General features: G+C 41.8%; 1 protein-coding gene across 1 annotated transcript; it reads right to left on the bottom strand.

Annotated features, from left to right (window-relative positions):
• Positions 1 to 170: 170 nt before the first annotated feature.
• ahi1 (Abelson helper integration site 1) lies at positions 171 to 18,023 on the bottom strand. Its single transcript, XM_088310149.1, has 24 exons — positions 17,542 to 18,023; positions 16,761 to 16,867; positions 15,938 to 16,338; positions 15,780 to 15,850; positions 15,159 to 15,345; positions 14,464 to 14,656; positions 13,933 to 14,028; positions 13,127 to 13,312; positions 12,684 to 12,842; positions 11,550 to 11,682; positions 11,338 to 11,461; positions 9,642 to 9,871; positions 9,079 to 9,182; positions 8,256 to 8,374; positions 6,018 to 6,289; positions 5,582 to 5,745; positions 5,462 to 5,495; positions 4,415 to 4,443; positions 4,066 to 4,158; positions 3,344 to 3,388; positions 3,096 to 3,258; positions 2,481 to 2,542; positions 1,816 to 1,904; positions 171 to 764 (listed from the first exon to the last, which is right to left on the bottom strand). Exons 1-24 carry the CDS (start codon positions 17,549 to 17,551, stop codon positions 578 to 580), a joined length of 3,258 nt encoding a protein of 1,085 aa, XP_088166275.1. The 5' UTR covers positions 17,552 to 18,023; the 3' UTR covers positions 171 to 577.
• Positions 18,024 to 18,096: the final 73 nt, after the last annotated feature.

The following is an 18,096-nucleotide window of genomic DNA, read 5'->3' as shown; positions in this document are numbered from 1 at the left end:
TTGTCAGAATTCTTTGGCCGTGAAATGTATAAGTAATACATTTGTAGAGTGCAGCATCCAAAGTAGTGCGAGGAAATTTCAAAAACATCCCGTGTGATTTCCTGTCGTAGCTCAAGCGCTGATAACCATAGAACAGGAAATAAAACTTCCTGCCACATAGCAAAGTATGCTCTAGCCGCTCAGTAGAAAATAATGAATTTCTAATCAATCATATTGATTTATTTATATTATTTTTATCAAGTATACGCTAACCTCGATAGCATGTGGCTAACAGCTAGCGTAAACATCATTGACCGTTTAATTAGCAGAGGGTAAGAATAGACCAATTTTAGTTGAACTACACACTGGGTTAACGTCTGAAGTTGGAAATTCAAAGTTGCGTGAAATTATTATTTCATATGGAGGGGAAAATAATTTTGAAATCTGAACAATGCATTGTGTTGCACTTTGGAGGTGCCACAGTCCAGAAATTCAGCCGCTATAATAAATAACGTCAAGATAGTTGACATTTTCTACAAAAAGAATAGAAAAAAAGTGATTGTCTGCTCGAGAAAAAAAAAACGAGAAAAAAGTACCGTCATGGGTCGAGTCGCACAGCAACGCTGGGCTTCTTGGTCGGTCTTTTCGGAAGTGGCCGACGAGCGGGTCGGACTGTGTCGGCCGACTCGGTTCCGACGTCCGGGTCGGAAAACGTAGCCTGTGATGACGCAGGGAGTGGTGGTGGTGGAAGCCTTTTCACGTTCTTTTTCACTTTCTTTTTCTTTCTGCACCAAGAGAAAAATGTATTCATGAATAGGGCTCGACCCGGATGGATTTTTTTTTTAGGCCGATTTTGACATTTGGCAGAATAAAATTCTGGTAACCGATTAAATGGGTGATTAATTGCAAAAAAAAAAAAAAGCAAACAAAAACAAATTACAGGCAGAACATTTAACTGTCAATTGCTTTTAATGTCTTCAGCGTTAATAGTGCATTGGACGCGAATATAATCTAAAGCATGCGTGGGAAAACTACGGCCCGGGGGCCACATGTGGTCCGTTAAACGTTTTAATCTGGCCCTCCGAACTTGGAACAAAAATTAAATGAATAAACCTTGTTTATGTTTTATTTTCTAAATACTGTGGCGTGTCAAAGACAGATATTTTGTTGAAATGCTTTTATTCACTTTATTAAAATTAACTATATTTTTTCTCAGATAACGTGAGGTTAGCAAAACACTCCATCCATCTGCTCCTAGTCCGGCCACTCTGTCAAATTTTAGAACCCATTGTGGCCCGCCAATCAAAAAGTTTGCACACCCCTGATCAACAGTATTCTGAGTTGCGTTCTAATATTTTCAGACTACGATTGACATTTACACGTACACATAAATTTGGTGACAACCGGACACATTTGTTTTTTGTACAATAAGTGACGTAATGTTCACGAAAGTGACAGGCAATCTTACGACGTGGACAAAATTAAAAAAAAAAAAAACTGCGAGTTTTGTTTTAGCCTATGACTAGCACATACAAGCCCACATGAATTTTGGCGAGAATGCATCATGGTTTTCGGACATTTTGCCATTGTAATGAACCGGTTGCGCAGTGCTCAGGTTGGCGGCGTTGGGCAGTCACTTCAGCAATATGTAAAATAAGTCAGGTATGAACATTCTTCACAAATTTTTGCTTGGCTCCTAATAGTAAGGTCTCACTGTCTTGAGTTTTTATTATATCGGTTTGCGTTGGTGTTCCAACTGCATTGCATCACAACTGAGAGGTGTTTCGAATCATGAGGACAAAAGAAGGATCACTTCAAAAACAATATGGTACTTACTTGGCTTCCATCAACTCTGGCTCGGTGTCGGTTAGGGTGGGCTCAGAGAGAAACCGAAGTTCCCCGGAAGGAGTAATTGCAGTTGAAATCTTGGGAATAGCACGGGATGACATATTTATTAATGGTTAAGTGCCATTTTGAAAGGTTAATTAAAACCTTTATTTTGTGGAGGAAAAAGTCAGACCTTTTAAACTAAACACAGAAATGCGCCCCCCCCCCAAAAAAAAAGCCGTTAGCATTTTACACTTCATTCGCGCAACTAGAAATAGTATAGAACACCACAAGTGGTGTTGCACTACCACCGTGTGGACGTTGAGTGTCGCTGCACCCTATCATGTCAATGTTCCTTACGTTGTTGACCGGGCGAGTTGACGACTAAAGAAGTTAATCAACCACTACAATAAACGGACTCTGCGGAAGTTACCTTTGTGTCTGTGTCATAATCATCACACCATACCTCTAAGAAACTATTTTTAAAATACAATATGAGCATTCACTAAATGATTGCTGTCATCTGCTATCAAGAGCTGCCATCTTGTGGCTTTTCTTTTCGCGACGCCGCTGTTTGACTTTTACAAGGACACCGCGAAGATCGCAGAGGCTGTCTGAGAAAGGATTCAACATAAATGGAACATGGTGACAAACGCACTGTGAAATCAACTCACCCTGGTTGGTGTCGTCCTCTCCACGGCCGCGTCTGCCACCGCCGCCTCTTCGCCAGAGTCTCCTACGAGCGCAAAACAGCTCAGCACGTCACCATGAAAACGCATTTCATAGAACAAGACCATTTTATTCTTACAATGCCATCTAATAGCGTCATTTATTATTATTTTTTTTTTTTGCGAGGACATGTTCCACATCCACCCACAATTGATGGAAATATATTTTTAAATTCAACTTTAACCCCGCCCAACAGCCCATCAATAGTGTTTCATTTTATATGCCAGCACTAGGCTAACAGGCTTTTATCAGACACAATCAAACGGTTTGATTGCCATTTTGGTGCTTATATCCAATATTTGTCTTGTTTTATGCGTGAATTTTACAGTAAACCTCAACTGGGTGTGACAGACTGCTTGAAGCGAGCACATGTGGCATGTTATTTGAAACTTTAAGAGTGAGTGAGTGAGAATAGATGCTCATAATACTTGACAAAGTGTGCGTTAGTAAGTTTAAATGTGTTTAAAGGATGCGGACGGATTTTTTTGAATGTGGCCGCGGTGTGCGGTCAGTACGCGAGACGTCACACGCAATCAACGGGTTCACGGTTGACGACGTACTCGGATCGGTGACGTAGGCGACGAGAAAGTAGCCCTGCTGCCCGTCCGCCAGGCTCCCGAACCACCAGCTGTCGTTATCCTTATACAGCACGCGGATGACGTCGCCGCGCCGCAACGTCAGCTCGTCCAAGCGGTTGGCTTTGTAGTCGTACAGCGACACCACCTGCGAGAGAGACGCTCATGGCAGGGAATCACCACTGAACAAAAGTCATTTTGCACTATTAGCACAAGTCACAGTGGACGCTTACCACCTGTTGTGACGAGTCCACCGAGGGCTCATATTTTGGAAGAGACTGTGGAATGACAAATATTAAGCAGCTAAGTATGCAGGACATTATGTAAAATACATTTTTTAATTGTTGTATGGAAATACAAGATATAACCGCAGTGGTCTGCCAATTTCTCAATGCATGGGCAAGCCGTTCTGAATTTCACCAAAATTTGACATAACAGGCCGGCTAATTTACATAATAACCAACCCAAACAGAGTTTCTGCACCCATGACTTGGCAAAGATTCTACATTTCCAAGCCTCATGTTGTTGGAAAATCAGATTAGCGTAGGAGTATTGCTGATCGCACAACAGAGGAGCGAGTGGTGGGCATAATTTCGATTTCGATAACGCCCCTTTTTTTCCATGACAATGACGAGACGATGACGAGCTAAACGTGGTTCTTTGATGATGATTTATTTCGCGTATTTCCCGAACTATAGAGCGACCCTAGTGGTGAAAGAAAAAGCCACCGAAAATTCGCACGGTTGTGTTAGCCACATGGTTCAAAATCGAGGAAACAAGTAGCGGCTTATAGTCCGGAAAATACGGCAAATCTAAAAGGCCTGCCAAAAACAACACTGCATGAAAACGAAGCATACCGCAGACATGTTGCAACTGTTTTAACTGTTAGCTACCAGACACATCCACGATTGGTCAAAATCTGTTTCCTTTCAAATGTATGAGATGCCGTCCTCACCGTCTGAAGTCGGGATGACGACGTTCCCTTTCGATGGAGCCCGATTGGACTGAAACCGCCCAAGAGAGGCGGAAGCGAGGCGTTGGATTTGATCTAAAGGGTGAAAGGGAGGCGTTAGTTCCACGGAAATTGTAAATAACGTACTTGACCTTCATTGAGAGCAGGGATTTTAATCTCATACCAGCTACTAAAACCACATTGTTAAATGAATAAAATTGACGGTGTCAATCACAACTGTGCAGCCTCATAAAAATTGGGTGTGCCTAATGAAGTGGCCAGTGAGTGACGGCATGTCGTAGCCTTCAGAATGGACTGGCAGAGGTGATGAAGTCAAAATGAAAATATGTACCGTGCTGACGTCTGAAAACAGGCTCCTTCCTGTCGCAGAGAGACGAAATGAAAAATTTTAATTGTTAGAATAAACAAAAGTATTTGAGTATTGAAAATAATACCATGATAAAAAAAAAAAAGTTGAACCTTTTCAAGAACATTTTGTCGAGGTAAAAAGTCCTAATCCTGTCAGAATTCAGTAATATTCTCACGTGTAAATTAAATGGTCATTTAAAGATTTTCAAATCAAAGCAAAGAGTTATATGATCAAAAAGTTATATTTTATCAAATCAATTAAACAAATAAAGTCTACTTTATTCATGTAACCTTTTATTGTAGAAAAGATGACTATTTTTATTATTTTATTTCATCTCCCAATTTTTTAAAGTTTTTTTTAAATACTGCGGTACTATAATCTCCCCCCCCCAAAAAAACAAAAACAGGACTTCAATCATGTCGTACACTCTTTGCTCCAAAAAAGAATTGGATTGATGCGGGCATGGCAGATTTAGGCCAACATATACAGTAAGCGCTTTTTAAAAGTCTCAAAGCTGAGGTAGGGAGGACAAATTGGCAGAGGTGGGCATCGTCAGTCCGTCACTTGGTTCCAGTCAATATTTCAGGCCGACCCACTTGGGCCCAGTCCGTCCTTTCTCAGCGACGGCCAATGGGCGTCAACAACATATTTTGTACGGCACACGCAGGCGCGCGGCCAAATAAAGAAAAGAAAATTAAAGAAACACACACACGCAGAGTGTGGTGATTTTTGAAGAAAAAACAATTGAGGGCAGCGGGACTGAAAATTATACAACACTGATTTTTTTTTTTCTGTTTAATTTGTTTGTGTGTCAGGAGTGCGACACCTGCACGTGGTACCGGTAAGTTCGTTCTCGACACCGATTGGCCTCAAATACTGACGAGAACTCACAGACGGATTGCAAATGGCCGCCTCTGGCAATTGGCTCACTTGACTGGTTGGGCTGTCCACGCTTTTCCGAATGATGCGACATAATTGCATTAAGACATTGAAGGGTCTGGTTTTGAGAACCAGCAAAGAAAGCAATACCTGGTTCAAAAGATGAAGATGTGCGATGTGGATCCTTCAAAAAAAAAAAAAAAGAAAAAAACCCCGCATAGTTAAATTATGTATTACAAAATCTAAAACGGGGTTGTTCTGGATATTTACAAGGACGGAATCCATTTGCTCTTTGACTCGTTGCATTTTCAACGCCAGCCTGGTAGCCTGATTCAACTGGTCCATGGAGAGGGAGGCCGGCATGCTGTGAAGCGGCTCGGGCCTGTTTGCCGCCGGCCGAAACTCCTTCATGCCGAGCACGTCCAATTGGGCCACTGTAAAAAAAAAATAAATAAAAAAAAAAAAAAAAAAAAAAAAAATTGAGTGACTGTGATTGTGGAGAAACAAAAGTAGCAGCCTGAGTTGGGCTGGGCGACTAATCGATTGTTGAACATTTTAAAATGTTAATTCTTGAATTATTGTACTTACGTTGAACCACTTTCACATTAGCCGCAAAGAGAAAAACATTTCTTTCTATTACAGTGTTTTTTTTTTGTTGTTTTTTTTAAATGCGTGAGTTTTTGAAGGCCAGAGGAGCCGGTTGTACCTTTGCGGTCATGCAGGTAAAGTTGCACGGGCTGGCTCTCCCCAAAGGCGCAGAAGGCCACCATGTTTTCGTGAGGATGGAAAGACACCCCGCACAAGGCCGAGCTGTAGCAAAGTTGCGAATACACCGCCACCTGGTCGCCGGATTCGGCGTTCCAAACGTACGCCATTCCGTCCTCGCTGCCGGAGACGATAAAGCTGCCGCACGGCGTGAAGGTGCTGTTGATCCTCTCGCGCTGGTTGGTGGCTCCCGTGTACTTTTTCATTGTCATACTAAGACGTGAAAAAAAAAAAAACGTATCACGGTTAGGGTTCGAGCGAGTCGCAGAGGGTCCTGACAAGATGGCTGCCCAAGTAGGCCGCATAGGAATTTATACGCAAACATCGACACTACAACAGTGACGATAACACTGGAGTGACTTACTTGAGTATGTTGTTTAATAAATACTAAGGCTATTTTTTTTCTATTCTCTGTTTATACTGTACGAAAGGATTCCTATTTGTTATGTGGTTATTGTTTGATTATTAGGGATGGGCCAATCCCGATACCAGGTATTGTTATCACTGTCGATACCAGCCTTTCTTCGAGGTATCGGTACTCAACTTGTGGCCGTTTTATGATCATGAAGTAGAAATTAGAAGAATGGAAAATATGGAAAAGAAATAGCTACATTAGGTTAATTACATCAACAGATTGTTAAAACAGTGCCTTTTAACACGGCAACAACTTTATAAATCAAAACAGAACAGACCCAAGAAAAAAAAAAAAACTCAATAAATAAATCAAGATTTATATAGAGTATTTTCTGAACTATAGAGCGCACCCTACCGGTGAAAGAAAAATCCACAGAAAAGCCGCACCGTTGTATTAGCTGCATGGTTCAAAATCGAGGAAAAAAGTAGCGTAGTTTATAGTCCGGAAAATACGGTAATAATGATATCAGCTTTTAGTGTCGTATTAGTGACTGCTCAATTGAGTAGTGGCATCAAACTAGGGATGGGCGATATGGCTGAAAACTATATCGTGACGCATGTATGTCATGTCGGTTGATATCGATATATCAAATTATTATTATTATTGATATTTTTTTTTAACTTTTGAAAATCAAAAAGGGAAAAGGGCTGAATTCCGATGAGTTTTATTTTATTTTAAAATGTATAACGCACGCCGCCTCCCTTGCGACAGAGCTCTTGTGTGCTGGAGCTACGGGCCGTTTGGCCCCGTGCGTGTCCAAGGAGGGTGCTTGTTATCGGCTTAACTATAAAGCAAGCCTGCCTCTCTTCTCCAGAGCTCCCGTGTGGTGGAACTGAGGGACGTTTCGTCAAGTCGGCCGTTTTGTTTGTTTGTTTGTTTTGAGTCACGCTAGCTCAGCGGCGGATGCGTAAGTCTCAGGTTCTATTTCCTAAATGGGAGGGAGTTTGTGACGATTTGGGCCGTGATCGGTAGAATCTGCCCTGATGTTTTTTTTTTGATCGATTATTTATCAATAACATTTTCTATTGATATCACTCACACAACTATCGCGATACATATCGATATCGAGTTATCGTTACAGCCCTACATCAAACATTCCTAATTATCAGATTTTCTTTTCGAAATAACAATTTTAACATGGGGGAGAAATGTGTCTTTTTTGTACAATTAAAAATATTTCCTTTGCTTTTTGTTTGTTTGCCAAATCACCAATCAAAGTGGTAAAAACTTTTCTGTACGGAGGATTTTTTTTTTTAAATAATATACAGTATTCTATGTATAGTATTACGTATGTATTACGTTTGAAAAATAATATAACCATAGCCTCGACATTTCCAATTAATGAACTATAAAAATAATTTGATACAAATAAAGGCTTCCCCAAATACACATCAAGTATTCTTACAGTTAAGAGCACCCTGCCACGAGTTATTTAGAATTTCATGCATTTGAAATCACTTCATCTAAAATTGAGACAGATTACTCATAAGGTCTTTGTTAGTACCAGGGTGAATCGTGAATTTTAAGTGTGTATTTTCCAGAGCGGCCAGTCTATTTGAAAGCCAGTCCAGGCCATCCGCACCCCATTGAGTACTCGGACTGGTCTCGGCCTAAAAAAAGTGGTAGGGAACATCAGTTTTGGAGGATTATGAATTGTAATTCAAGCACATTTGTTTGCGCGGCCATCCCCCCACTGCAGTTTATGATCTTTTTACTGTTGTGTGACAAAGAGTGTTAAATCCAAATGGTTAACTTCAGTCTTACATTCTCAGATCCAAGTTCCTGAGCGTGTTGTCTTTGGCATGAATGAGGAGGCAGCGCCCGTTTGGATGCACCTGCAGCATGTTGATGGGGATCCCCTGGAGGTCTGCCTCCGTGTGAATCTGGAAGACGACCACATGATGCGTTTTGAGCGTAGCGAGGATTGACGTGTGCGCTAGTCAGGGCGAGGCGATTCTTTTTTTTTCTCTTTTTTAATCTCGCTCTATAGTTCATAACTCGTCTTTAAGTACAAGTCTACATGAAGTGCAGATGAAATTTCTGCATGACAAGATAGGAGAAGCCTTGCGCCCATTTATTTGTTATCTTGACCCAAGGTATGTGCTTCCGAATATTATGCCAAAGTCGCCTTGCCTACGATGCTACGTGAAAAAAGAAAAAGACAGCAAGAGATAAATAAATGGACCAGTCGAGTTATGCTGTTTAATGGCTCATTTTATGTTCATGAAATCTTTTTTTTTTAAATACATGCTTTGACAAAAACAATTGTTTTTCCAAGAGGAAGCGCTTATTTTTTTTCCCATGAGCCGAAAAAAAAAAATGCATTCATCATTTCTCTGGAAAGGAAATTAATGCAGAAAAAAACACATTCTGAAAAAAAAAAAAGAGATTTCAAAGCTTCTTTTGTATCAGTAGAAAATCAAGCTGAGAAGAGAAAGAAAAAAGCAAAACTTGTTTATAATGTCAATATTATTTTGTTTGTTTGTTTCTATATGCAAAGAGGGGAAAAAAAATGAAAATCAGAAATAAGATTTTGGGTGAACGCCTCATCGCCCAGCCCTGGCTGGCCTAAAAGCATGTCTCTTACCTTCTCCACACACCAGTGACGCCAAGGCTGCTGCTCGTCGTCGCTTACGGAAGTCTTCCACATGATGACACTTCCAGTGTTGTCCGCCGAAAACATCCTCTGTCCTGACGTTTTGCAAACACCAACATCGTTCATGATCCAAACCGATCACATCGAATCCAACAGACCATTTTGTAATGTTTGTAAACAAAAGACGTCAAGTTACTTCCGGGCGGGAGAAAAGTGACTGACGACCTCAAGTGGAAAGATGACAAAAATGTGTTGCGCCCCGAATATATCCACATTTTTTCCCCCAAGATTTTACAAACATGTAGTGGACACTGTAGTGGAATACACACAACGCACACACAAATTATTTTTTTTTCAATTTATAGATACACTGCGCCCCCTGATGTGCTTTTTTTTTGGGGGGAGGGGGGGTGAGCGAGGGGGTTCTAGGAATTAAGGAGTCCCACGTGGCCCCTAAGTAGCACTGCCCCCCTCCATCATTTAAGTCACACATCCCTGTCCTAAGGTTTTGCCACCCGGAAGTACAAATGACGTTATGGTAAAATGTTCTCTACCTTCCGCGTCAAAGCAGATGGTGTTGATGAAACTGCCGTGGGCCTCAAACTCGCGCAGGAGCTGGCCGTTGACGTCTTCAACATCGAGCCTCCATGCTCGGACCACGCAGTCGTAGCCGCCGCTGATCACCAGATGTTGCGCCGCCGGGTGGTACCGGGCCGAGTACACGAACGATGGGTGCGGAAGAACCTTCCGTGCGGTCGGGAGGAACTGCTCCACATCCCACTCCCTGCAAAATCAGGTGACAGAGCCATGCGGTATTATTGGATCATCATTAGTGATCGACCGATTATCAGCTGTGCCGATATTTGGCATTTTGCCGATTATCGGCATTGGCCTTGTGTTTTAAACTTTAAAGGCCGATAAATTAAATGCTGTTTTTTTTTGGCTTGCTGCAGCATACACATCTCTCTCTCTCTCTCTCTCTACTGTGCTCGTGGCCCTGCCAGCAGAAGCAGATTGTTCCTTGTAGCAGCCAATCGGCAGTAAGCTGCCTGTTTGCTTTTTCACCTCGAGTCACACGCATATACGGGAGAGGTCCCGCAAGCATAGGAAGGAAGGGAAACAGACTTTGCCGAAATGTTCATAAATGTCAGTCTACTACAATTCACAACTAATAAAAAACTATTTGCCGTAGTAAACTTTAAAGAGATGTTTGTTTACATTGAACTAGAAGACATGCAGCTGAGCCTGGCAGCTCAGTGCACTTTTTGTTAGACTTTTAAAACTAAGTTGTCTATTTTCTAATTTCTAAAAAGGCTTTAATAGGTTGCAAGTCACTAAAGTTGGTTAATAAATATCGGTTATCGGCCTCCATGACTACTAATAATCGGTATTGTATCAGCCCTGAAAAAAAGCACATCAATCTATCACTAGTCATCATGTCTATGGTTTCATTTAATAGTTGGTGGCGATGTCGTCCATTTGAAAAAAAAAACCAGACACCTCATCTCAAATAACAAGACATTTTCCCAAACAGTAGTCATTCCTCAAATAGATGTAATGCTTCGATTAATTGCTGGTGTGCCCTTCACTTGAACAAACAAACCCTCACGTTAAAAAAAATATGTATATAAAATTCCTCAAATAGTCCAAATCATTCATCCAGTTGGAAAAAACACCTCACCTCCAATAATATATTTTCTGAAATAGTCACCGTTCCTCAATGGAAGCACTGCTTCAATTAATTGAGAGGTGCGTGCTCCACTGGCGCAAAAAAAAACAAAACACCTTGCTTTTAAAAACTATCTTCCTCAAATAGTGACCTTTCTAATGGACGCTAAGCCAGCCGGGTGTGTCTGCTCATTTAAAAAAACAAACACCTCATCACAAATAACTAATTTCCTCAAATAGTGACAACCCTTCTTACAGACGCTGGGCTTTCATTTCTTGAAAGGCGTCAACCACCGTTCCTCAAATAGTGGAATTCATTCTCTAGTACCAATAGATGCCATGCCCCAAAGCGTCATCTGATTTAACAAAAACAAAAACAAAAAAAAAAAAAAACCTTAACCAAATTCATAAAATTTCCTTATATGGTAGCCGTCTCTCCAATTGATAAAAACTCCTCACCTCAAATGATAAATCAATCATTTCCTCAAATGGTGACAGTGCGTCTTAATAGGATGTATCCTATTAAAAGAATGCCCGCCTCAACTATTGCTCACACAAGTAAGTTAAGCGTGAGCATCGTACCTGACAGTTCCGTCGGACGAGATTGACAAAAGACGTCTGTCGTCGGCGGACCAGCAGAGTTCGTAGACGATCTTAAGATGGCCGCTGAAGGCAGCCAAGGCCTTCCCAGAGGGAATCTCAAACACTGAAACATAAATGACATTTATTATATGAGTGAAGATTAACGTAAATGTAGATGAGATTTATTTTTTTTTGCACGGCATGTCACTCACCTACAACAGGGAACAAATCTCTGTCGGCACACGCAGTGGCGAGAAGCGTCCCGGCGTGAGAGAAGAGCACCGTCAAGCAGCCCATTTGACCGCCACGGAAGGCCAGTACGGGTTTGTTGGGAATCCGACACACCTTCAAAAGAAAGCCTGGAATTAATCCTGGACACCCCAACATTTTTTTTATTATTATTTTTTTTTAGAAACAATCAACGGCAATTTTCGAGTCTGTAATTTCTCAGTATAAAGTATGCTCTTTGTAAAGTGTCCTAAGGTGGCGCCCAAACGTCTTGCTCCATCTAAAGCGAACATTTCTAATGAAATGTTTGGGGTCACAGAGACAAATTTTGGTTTTTCGATGAAAACATGCAGTTGTACGATGGCAAATTGACTTAAAAATTGAATTCCTTAATATTTGAAAATATTTGATATTTTCTTTGGGAGTTGGTCTCTACGTTAACTAGTGATAGATTATCAGGGCATCTACTTTTTTTTTTTTAACTTTCAAGGGCGATAAATTAAAAGATGGTTTATTTTGTCTCGCTGCAGCTCCCTTCTCCCTCTCGCTGCTGTGCTGGTGGCCCTGCCTGCAGAAGCCAATTGGCCAGCCCACAGCACCATCTGATTGTTTCTTTGTGCAATAGGTAGCAACCAATCAGCAGTGAGTTGCCTGTTTGCTTTTTCACCACGAGTCACACGCACTACAACGGACTACGGTCTACTACAACTCACAACTAATAGAAAACTATTTTCCGTAGTAAACTTTAAAGAGATGTTTGCTTTCATTGAACAATGAGAAATGCAGCTCAGCCTGGGAGCATAGTGCACTTTTTGTTAGACTTTTGAAATGGAGTTTTCTATTTTCTAAAAAAAAATCTTTCACATGTTGTAAATCAGTTGCTTAATAAACATGTGCTCAAAGACATTTAAACTACGTCAAGTTTTGGCGTTTCTATTTTTCAAAATTTTGACACCGTTTACCCCTTTTTTTAACCAATGAATATCAGCTTGATGTAGCGGTTATCGACCTCCATGACTACTACTAATTTGTATCGACCCTGAAAAAAAGCATTTCGGTCTATCACTCATGTTAACCCCCCACAAATTGCAAGACTCCACTGCATTATTGACATTGACCTGGCCGGGAATTCTGCTCCACTTTAATGCTGGGGTGCTCTTCCCTTCGGCGTGTGGCGGGGACATCATCCTCTTGGTGGCGTCATCTTGCAGCTCGCTGTAGGAGGTGCTCCCTCGCTCCTCCTGCAGCGCCATCATGGAACGCACGCTTGGATCCACCTGAATGGATTTCAAAACAATGACCACATTTGGTGTGCTTAGACCTTCAATTTGGATCCATTTCTAACTGCCACACTAAAAATAAATTACACATACGACTGCTTAATCATCTATGCGCATTACTTTTGGTGAAAGGGAATTTGTATGTTGGGTAGGACCTTAGTTTCGTCTGGGTTGAGCATGTTTGTGATCGGGAGACCTACTTAAACGCACCACCGTCATTTGAGGGATGTGTTCATTTTTCCATAAATGGCTGACACAAACCTATTTGTCTTCTTACTTACGTGCTGAGGTAGTCTGATGCCTTTCACCGTGACGTAGAGGGTGGATGCGTATTTAACGCGAGGGTAACGGCGCCACCACTCCACCACCTCTATGGTGTGAGGCTGCCTCTTGGCCGAAGTGGGCGGGCAGTAGAGCTGCAGGCGGATTTTGCTGCCGGTGTTCAGCATATCATTGGCGCCGACTGGCTGAAGTTTAAAAAAATAAAACAAAAAAAACAAGGGGTTAAATGTATAAGTAAAAGGAGACGTATGCAAATTTTTGGAACAATTAAACTCATGTGTGCACAAATTATTTATTTAATGGCCAGATTTGGGTGTTCCAGGAGTGTGAGGAAAAAAAACTCGCCTTAAATCAAATTCTTTGTGCAGTGTGCTATGAATAAATTCAGATTGTTGAACGTCGTGATGCTCCATTGTTTCAATTTTGGAGCGCTTGGCACCTGGGCATGAGCACTCAAGCGAAAAAATATTTTAAATAATTAATCATAACCCTTGAATAGCTTAACTACATTGATACAAAGATCTTCAACGTAAAAAAAAAACAAAACAAATGACCAATCATATGCCGAAAATTGATGATTAATGAACAACGGCCGTCATGCGCCTATTGGAAGCACGGTAGACACTAACAATGATCAGCGCTCAAAAACGTAATACCCGCAGTTGAATGGTGCGCTGTTAAAATCCTGCTGACTCACGCGCAGGAGATCACTCAAGAAATAATGTGTGCAAATAGCTCAAATTGATTTATCGATATATTCCATAACAAGTCTCCTTTAAAGAGCAACTAGGATTGAAGAAAATACCTTCAGGAAGGCCCATGCAATCTTTCGGAACCCTCGCTCATTGATCTCAACATCAACGTTGGCTTTGGCTTCTTCCATGCTGAGAAAGTCCAGGATCTTGGAAGGAAGATAGAGAGGATGGAAGGAAGGAAGGACAGAAGAAAGGAAGGGGGTAAGGAAGGACAGAAGGAAAGAAGGAATAGAGGAAGGAAGGAAAGAAGAAAGGAAGGAAGGACAGAAGAAAGGAAGGATGGAAGGAAGGAATGAAGGAAGGACAGAAGAAAGGAAGGAAGGAATGAAGGAAGGACAGAAGAAAGGAAGGAAGGAAGGAAGGAAGGACAGAAGAAAGAAAGAAAGGAAGGAAGGAAGGAAAGAAGGAAGAGAGGAAGGAAGGAAGGAAGAAAGGAAGGAAGGACAGAAGAAAGAAAGGAAGGAAGGACAGAAGAAAGGAAGGAAGGAAGGACAGAAGAAAGGAAGAAAGAAATGAAGGAAGACAACCAATTATCCACGGCTCTGAGTTTTACATGCTGGAGCATTTTGTGTGTGGGTCACCTCAAAGAAGAGGACAACTTTAGGGCTCTCTGGGTCCCGCCCGACAAAGTGCACAAAGGGCTCGTTGAAGATGATTTGCTCCTTCCACTCGGGGACGACTGACTTGTTCTTCTTGAAGTCGAAGGGTTGCGTCATGATGGGAAGGATGTGGTCCACGGTGTCTTGCTCGTAAAACGATGAAACGGGACGATGGCTGAAGGAAAAATATTGTGGAACATATCCGTCTTGATATACAGTGCAGGTCAGAATATTACATGCAACACAATTGTAAAAATGGCGTGAAATTTGGATTTTCTTTTTGGGGACAATTTATTAGAAAATTAAAAAATGAAAAATCACAGCCTTTGCCATGAAGCGCAAAATTGAGCTCAGTTGCACAAAGGGCATTCTTGCAAGCTCATGTATTTCGCTTTCATTTTTTAAAAGAAACATTTATATTATTTTGTTAATTAGTTGTATTTTTATTTATTTATTTATTTTTTAATTATTTTACCATCCAAAACTGATGGCGCTTGAGAGCGCAATATTTTGTTGCGGTGAATCAACAATGTTGTGTTGTGCGTAGAATTTTATGGCGGCAAAAAAAATGGAACACATGGTACCGTGTTCCATTTTGAAAAAAGGCTGTGAAATGTGTAGAAAGAGAAGCTCTGTGAATACTTCCCGTGTGTACCTTAAATAGGACCCTTTCTTACCTGTCTTCCTTCTTGACGTACTGACCCGTCACGGCATCCACCACGTGGACCTTCACCATGGGATGTGAGATGCGCAGGTCTGTCTTGAGGCCATCTGTTCGGTGCACATACACACCCAACACCAGGCCGCCACTTTCATCGCCGCCCGGCTTCTTTGGCACATCATCGGCGTTTCCTTCTTCTGACGCTGAAAAGATCGGTCAAAACTATGTCAGCTGTGGCCAAAATAAAGTGTGCGTCGCGATCGTGAGAAAAAGTGACATAGTTCATGGAAAGCCAAACAAGAAACATTTTTTTTTCTAATTGAGAGAGAGAGAGAGAGAGACAGAGAGCGAGAGCGGGAGCGAGAGAGAGAAAGAGAGAGGGAGAGAGAGCGAGAGAGAGAGAGAACACTCTTTCTTTTGGTAGGTTCGGTGCTTATATTGCTCCCGACATCAATATTGTCTTTGCCTATAAAGATTTAAATGGTGCACTTGACCAGGATGCCTCCTAAAGACGCCTCCCTGCTGATTTGTTCCGGCTCGGCCTGGGAACGCCTTGGGATTCCAACAGGAAGAGCTGGACGAAGTGGCTGCGGAGCGGGAATGTCAAACAGTGCATAATATAAAATGAATTATTTACTTGACTTTTTCTTCTTTTTCTTCTTCCTCTCCTTGGAGTCACTTTCCATTTCACCGTCCTGGTCATGATCGCTGATGGACAGAAGTCCAATCAATCAAAGTGTTCATATGAAATATGAAAAGAGCAAAATGTATCAAAGTCAGACAATTGAAACTCACCCAACATTCGACTCCGGGGCGGCTGATTTCAGTTTCTTCTTCTTTTTCTTCTTCACTAGGTCCTCACTGCCGTGAGTCTCTTCACCTTCTGGCACAATCTGCTGCTGGTACTCCCGCAGAAGCTCCTCGCCATCCTTGTCGTCATCTTTATGTTTGCCCTTCTTACTCCCGCGGCTCGCTTCCCTCTGTACGCCATCGGTTTCCGAGCCGGCGGCTTTGTCGGGCAAAGGCCGGCCTGGAAGCTCCCTCTTAGTCTTCCGCTTGGCTTTCGATGGCGGCGTGTCATCTTCATTGCTGACGTTTGGGGCTGTTTCACACTCATTGCCGTTGCGTTGTTGGGGCCCGGCGTCGTCATCGGACTCCCCGCCCTTCTTCAGACGGAGGTTCTTGAAAGTCTGAAGCTGGAGAGGAGGAAAATCATTTGAGAAGCATTTTTGAAGGGAAAACACAGCAAAAGTCCGGGGAAGAAAACTTTTGTGCTGACAGTAAATACTTCACTAAATTTTGCTAGATCTCAGTTAATGGGATCCAAGTGTTTTGCTTTTTGCTTTTGCTGCCTGGAATAGTGAATAGTTGACCCCAAAATGCATATAATTGCCTATAGATTCTACAAGATGACGAATGCTTGTAGACTAAACACTGTCACTCATTATCAAAGTTCAACACTCAACTGTTTTGTTGTTTTTACCATTTTAAGGTCAACTTCTTTTAACTCTTGTATGACCGCTACTGGAAGTCGACCAGTATGTTTCCACTGCATAGAATGCGAACCGTTCCGTTTGACGAGCCAACAACAGACAAATATGCAAGGAAAATGCCTTACCACAATGCTCTCATTGTTATCTGTGTTTTTCTTCTTGGACTTTTTCTTATTTGGCTTTTCAAATGTCTCATCCAATCCATCCTGGGTCTCTGTCCAGGCATTCTCACCTGTAATGTGAAAGGAAAAGGCCGCGTCTAAATGATCCGAGTCGCAGAGTGACTCCAGATTACGCTCACTTTACATTTTATTAGGTTACTAGGCAACAGACTCAATCTACCATGTTAATATGGCTTCAGCTCTCTAAAATGTGAGTATAACACTTGAATGTATGCTTTCAAAAATCTGAATTTGAATTTCTGACACTGTAAAAAATTTATGACAGAGTACAACAAACATAAAGACTGCAGAGATGTCTTTTACGGCACACACAGCAATTTCCTATGCTTATTTAGACTCAAAATACTTCTCTTTGTAGCCGCATACCACTTCAAAACACTCGGTCATAGGTCATGCCATTGTTTTGAATTGGAAACGAAGTCTTTCAAACGTGATAACTACCTTAATTCTTAACATATTGACAAAATTTGAAGTTTTGTTTCCTTATTCGATCTATAACATTGGTTCCCAAAAAAAAGTTGTCACGTCCATGGAAGAGTTTACAAGTGGCGCCATCGAGAATGCGAAAGCTTTGGCCACTCGGAAGCGGGCGTGACGTCACTATGACGTAAAGTTATGAAGCGTGTGGAGAGACGCTGCGTTTACGCTTGGAAATTAAAGTCATTTTGGGAAGCCCGTCCACACCCAAAAAATAAATAAAATAAAATAAAAATAATTAACTTACCTGCAGGCATCACCGAAGTCTGTCATTTAGCTAGCTACGTTAGCGTGCTAACGTTAGCTCAGCTTTGCCGGGAGTGACATCATACGAAAGGTCAAAAGCTTGTCCCTTTTGGCGCTCAAAACGACCTCCCGGTGAACTGACCCAGCAGACGTCCAAAGCCGGTTAGAAATAAATTATGAATATTAACATTAATATAACCACGGCAAATTACGTAAGGAAGGAAAGCCCGCGCGCGTATAACTGCCCGTCAGTGGTTGTTGGGTTGAGTGTAACCAATCTGTGCATTAACAACACCTTCCACGGTCACCAAAATACAACATTCGAAGGGGGTCGTTCCGCTTTTCGCACCCCGACAGCACTGAGTATTTGTTTTATCGGCGTGACTTTCCGCTACTTTGCCTCATCTGCGTGTGAATTCTTCGGCCAAAAGTATCGCGACATCAAGAACAAAACACTCCAGCGTTGACTTGGCTGCGGGAGCGACGCGTTCGTTTTCTTCTTCCTCGTCTTGTTTTTTTTCACTCCTCTTCGTCTCATTCTCTGTGCTACCGCCCT

Source organism: Idiotropiscis lumnitzeri, chromosome 1 (assembly GCF_059441095.1).
Source record: "Idiotropiscis lumnitzeri isolate Australia: NSW breed Sydney's pygmy pipehorse chromosome 1, RoL_Ilum_1.0, whole genome shotgun sequence".
In the NCBI taxonomy this organism is placed as follows: domain Eukaryota; kingdom Metazoa; phylum Chordata; class Actinopteri; order Syngnathiformes; family Syngnathidae; genus Idiotropiscis; species Idiotropiscis lumnitzeri.
This window is presented reverse-complemented; position numbering and strand designations above follow the sequence as displayed.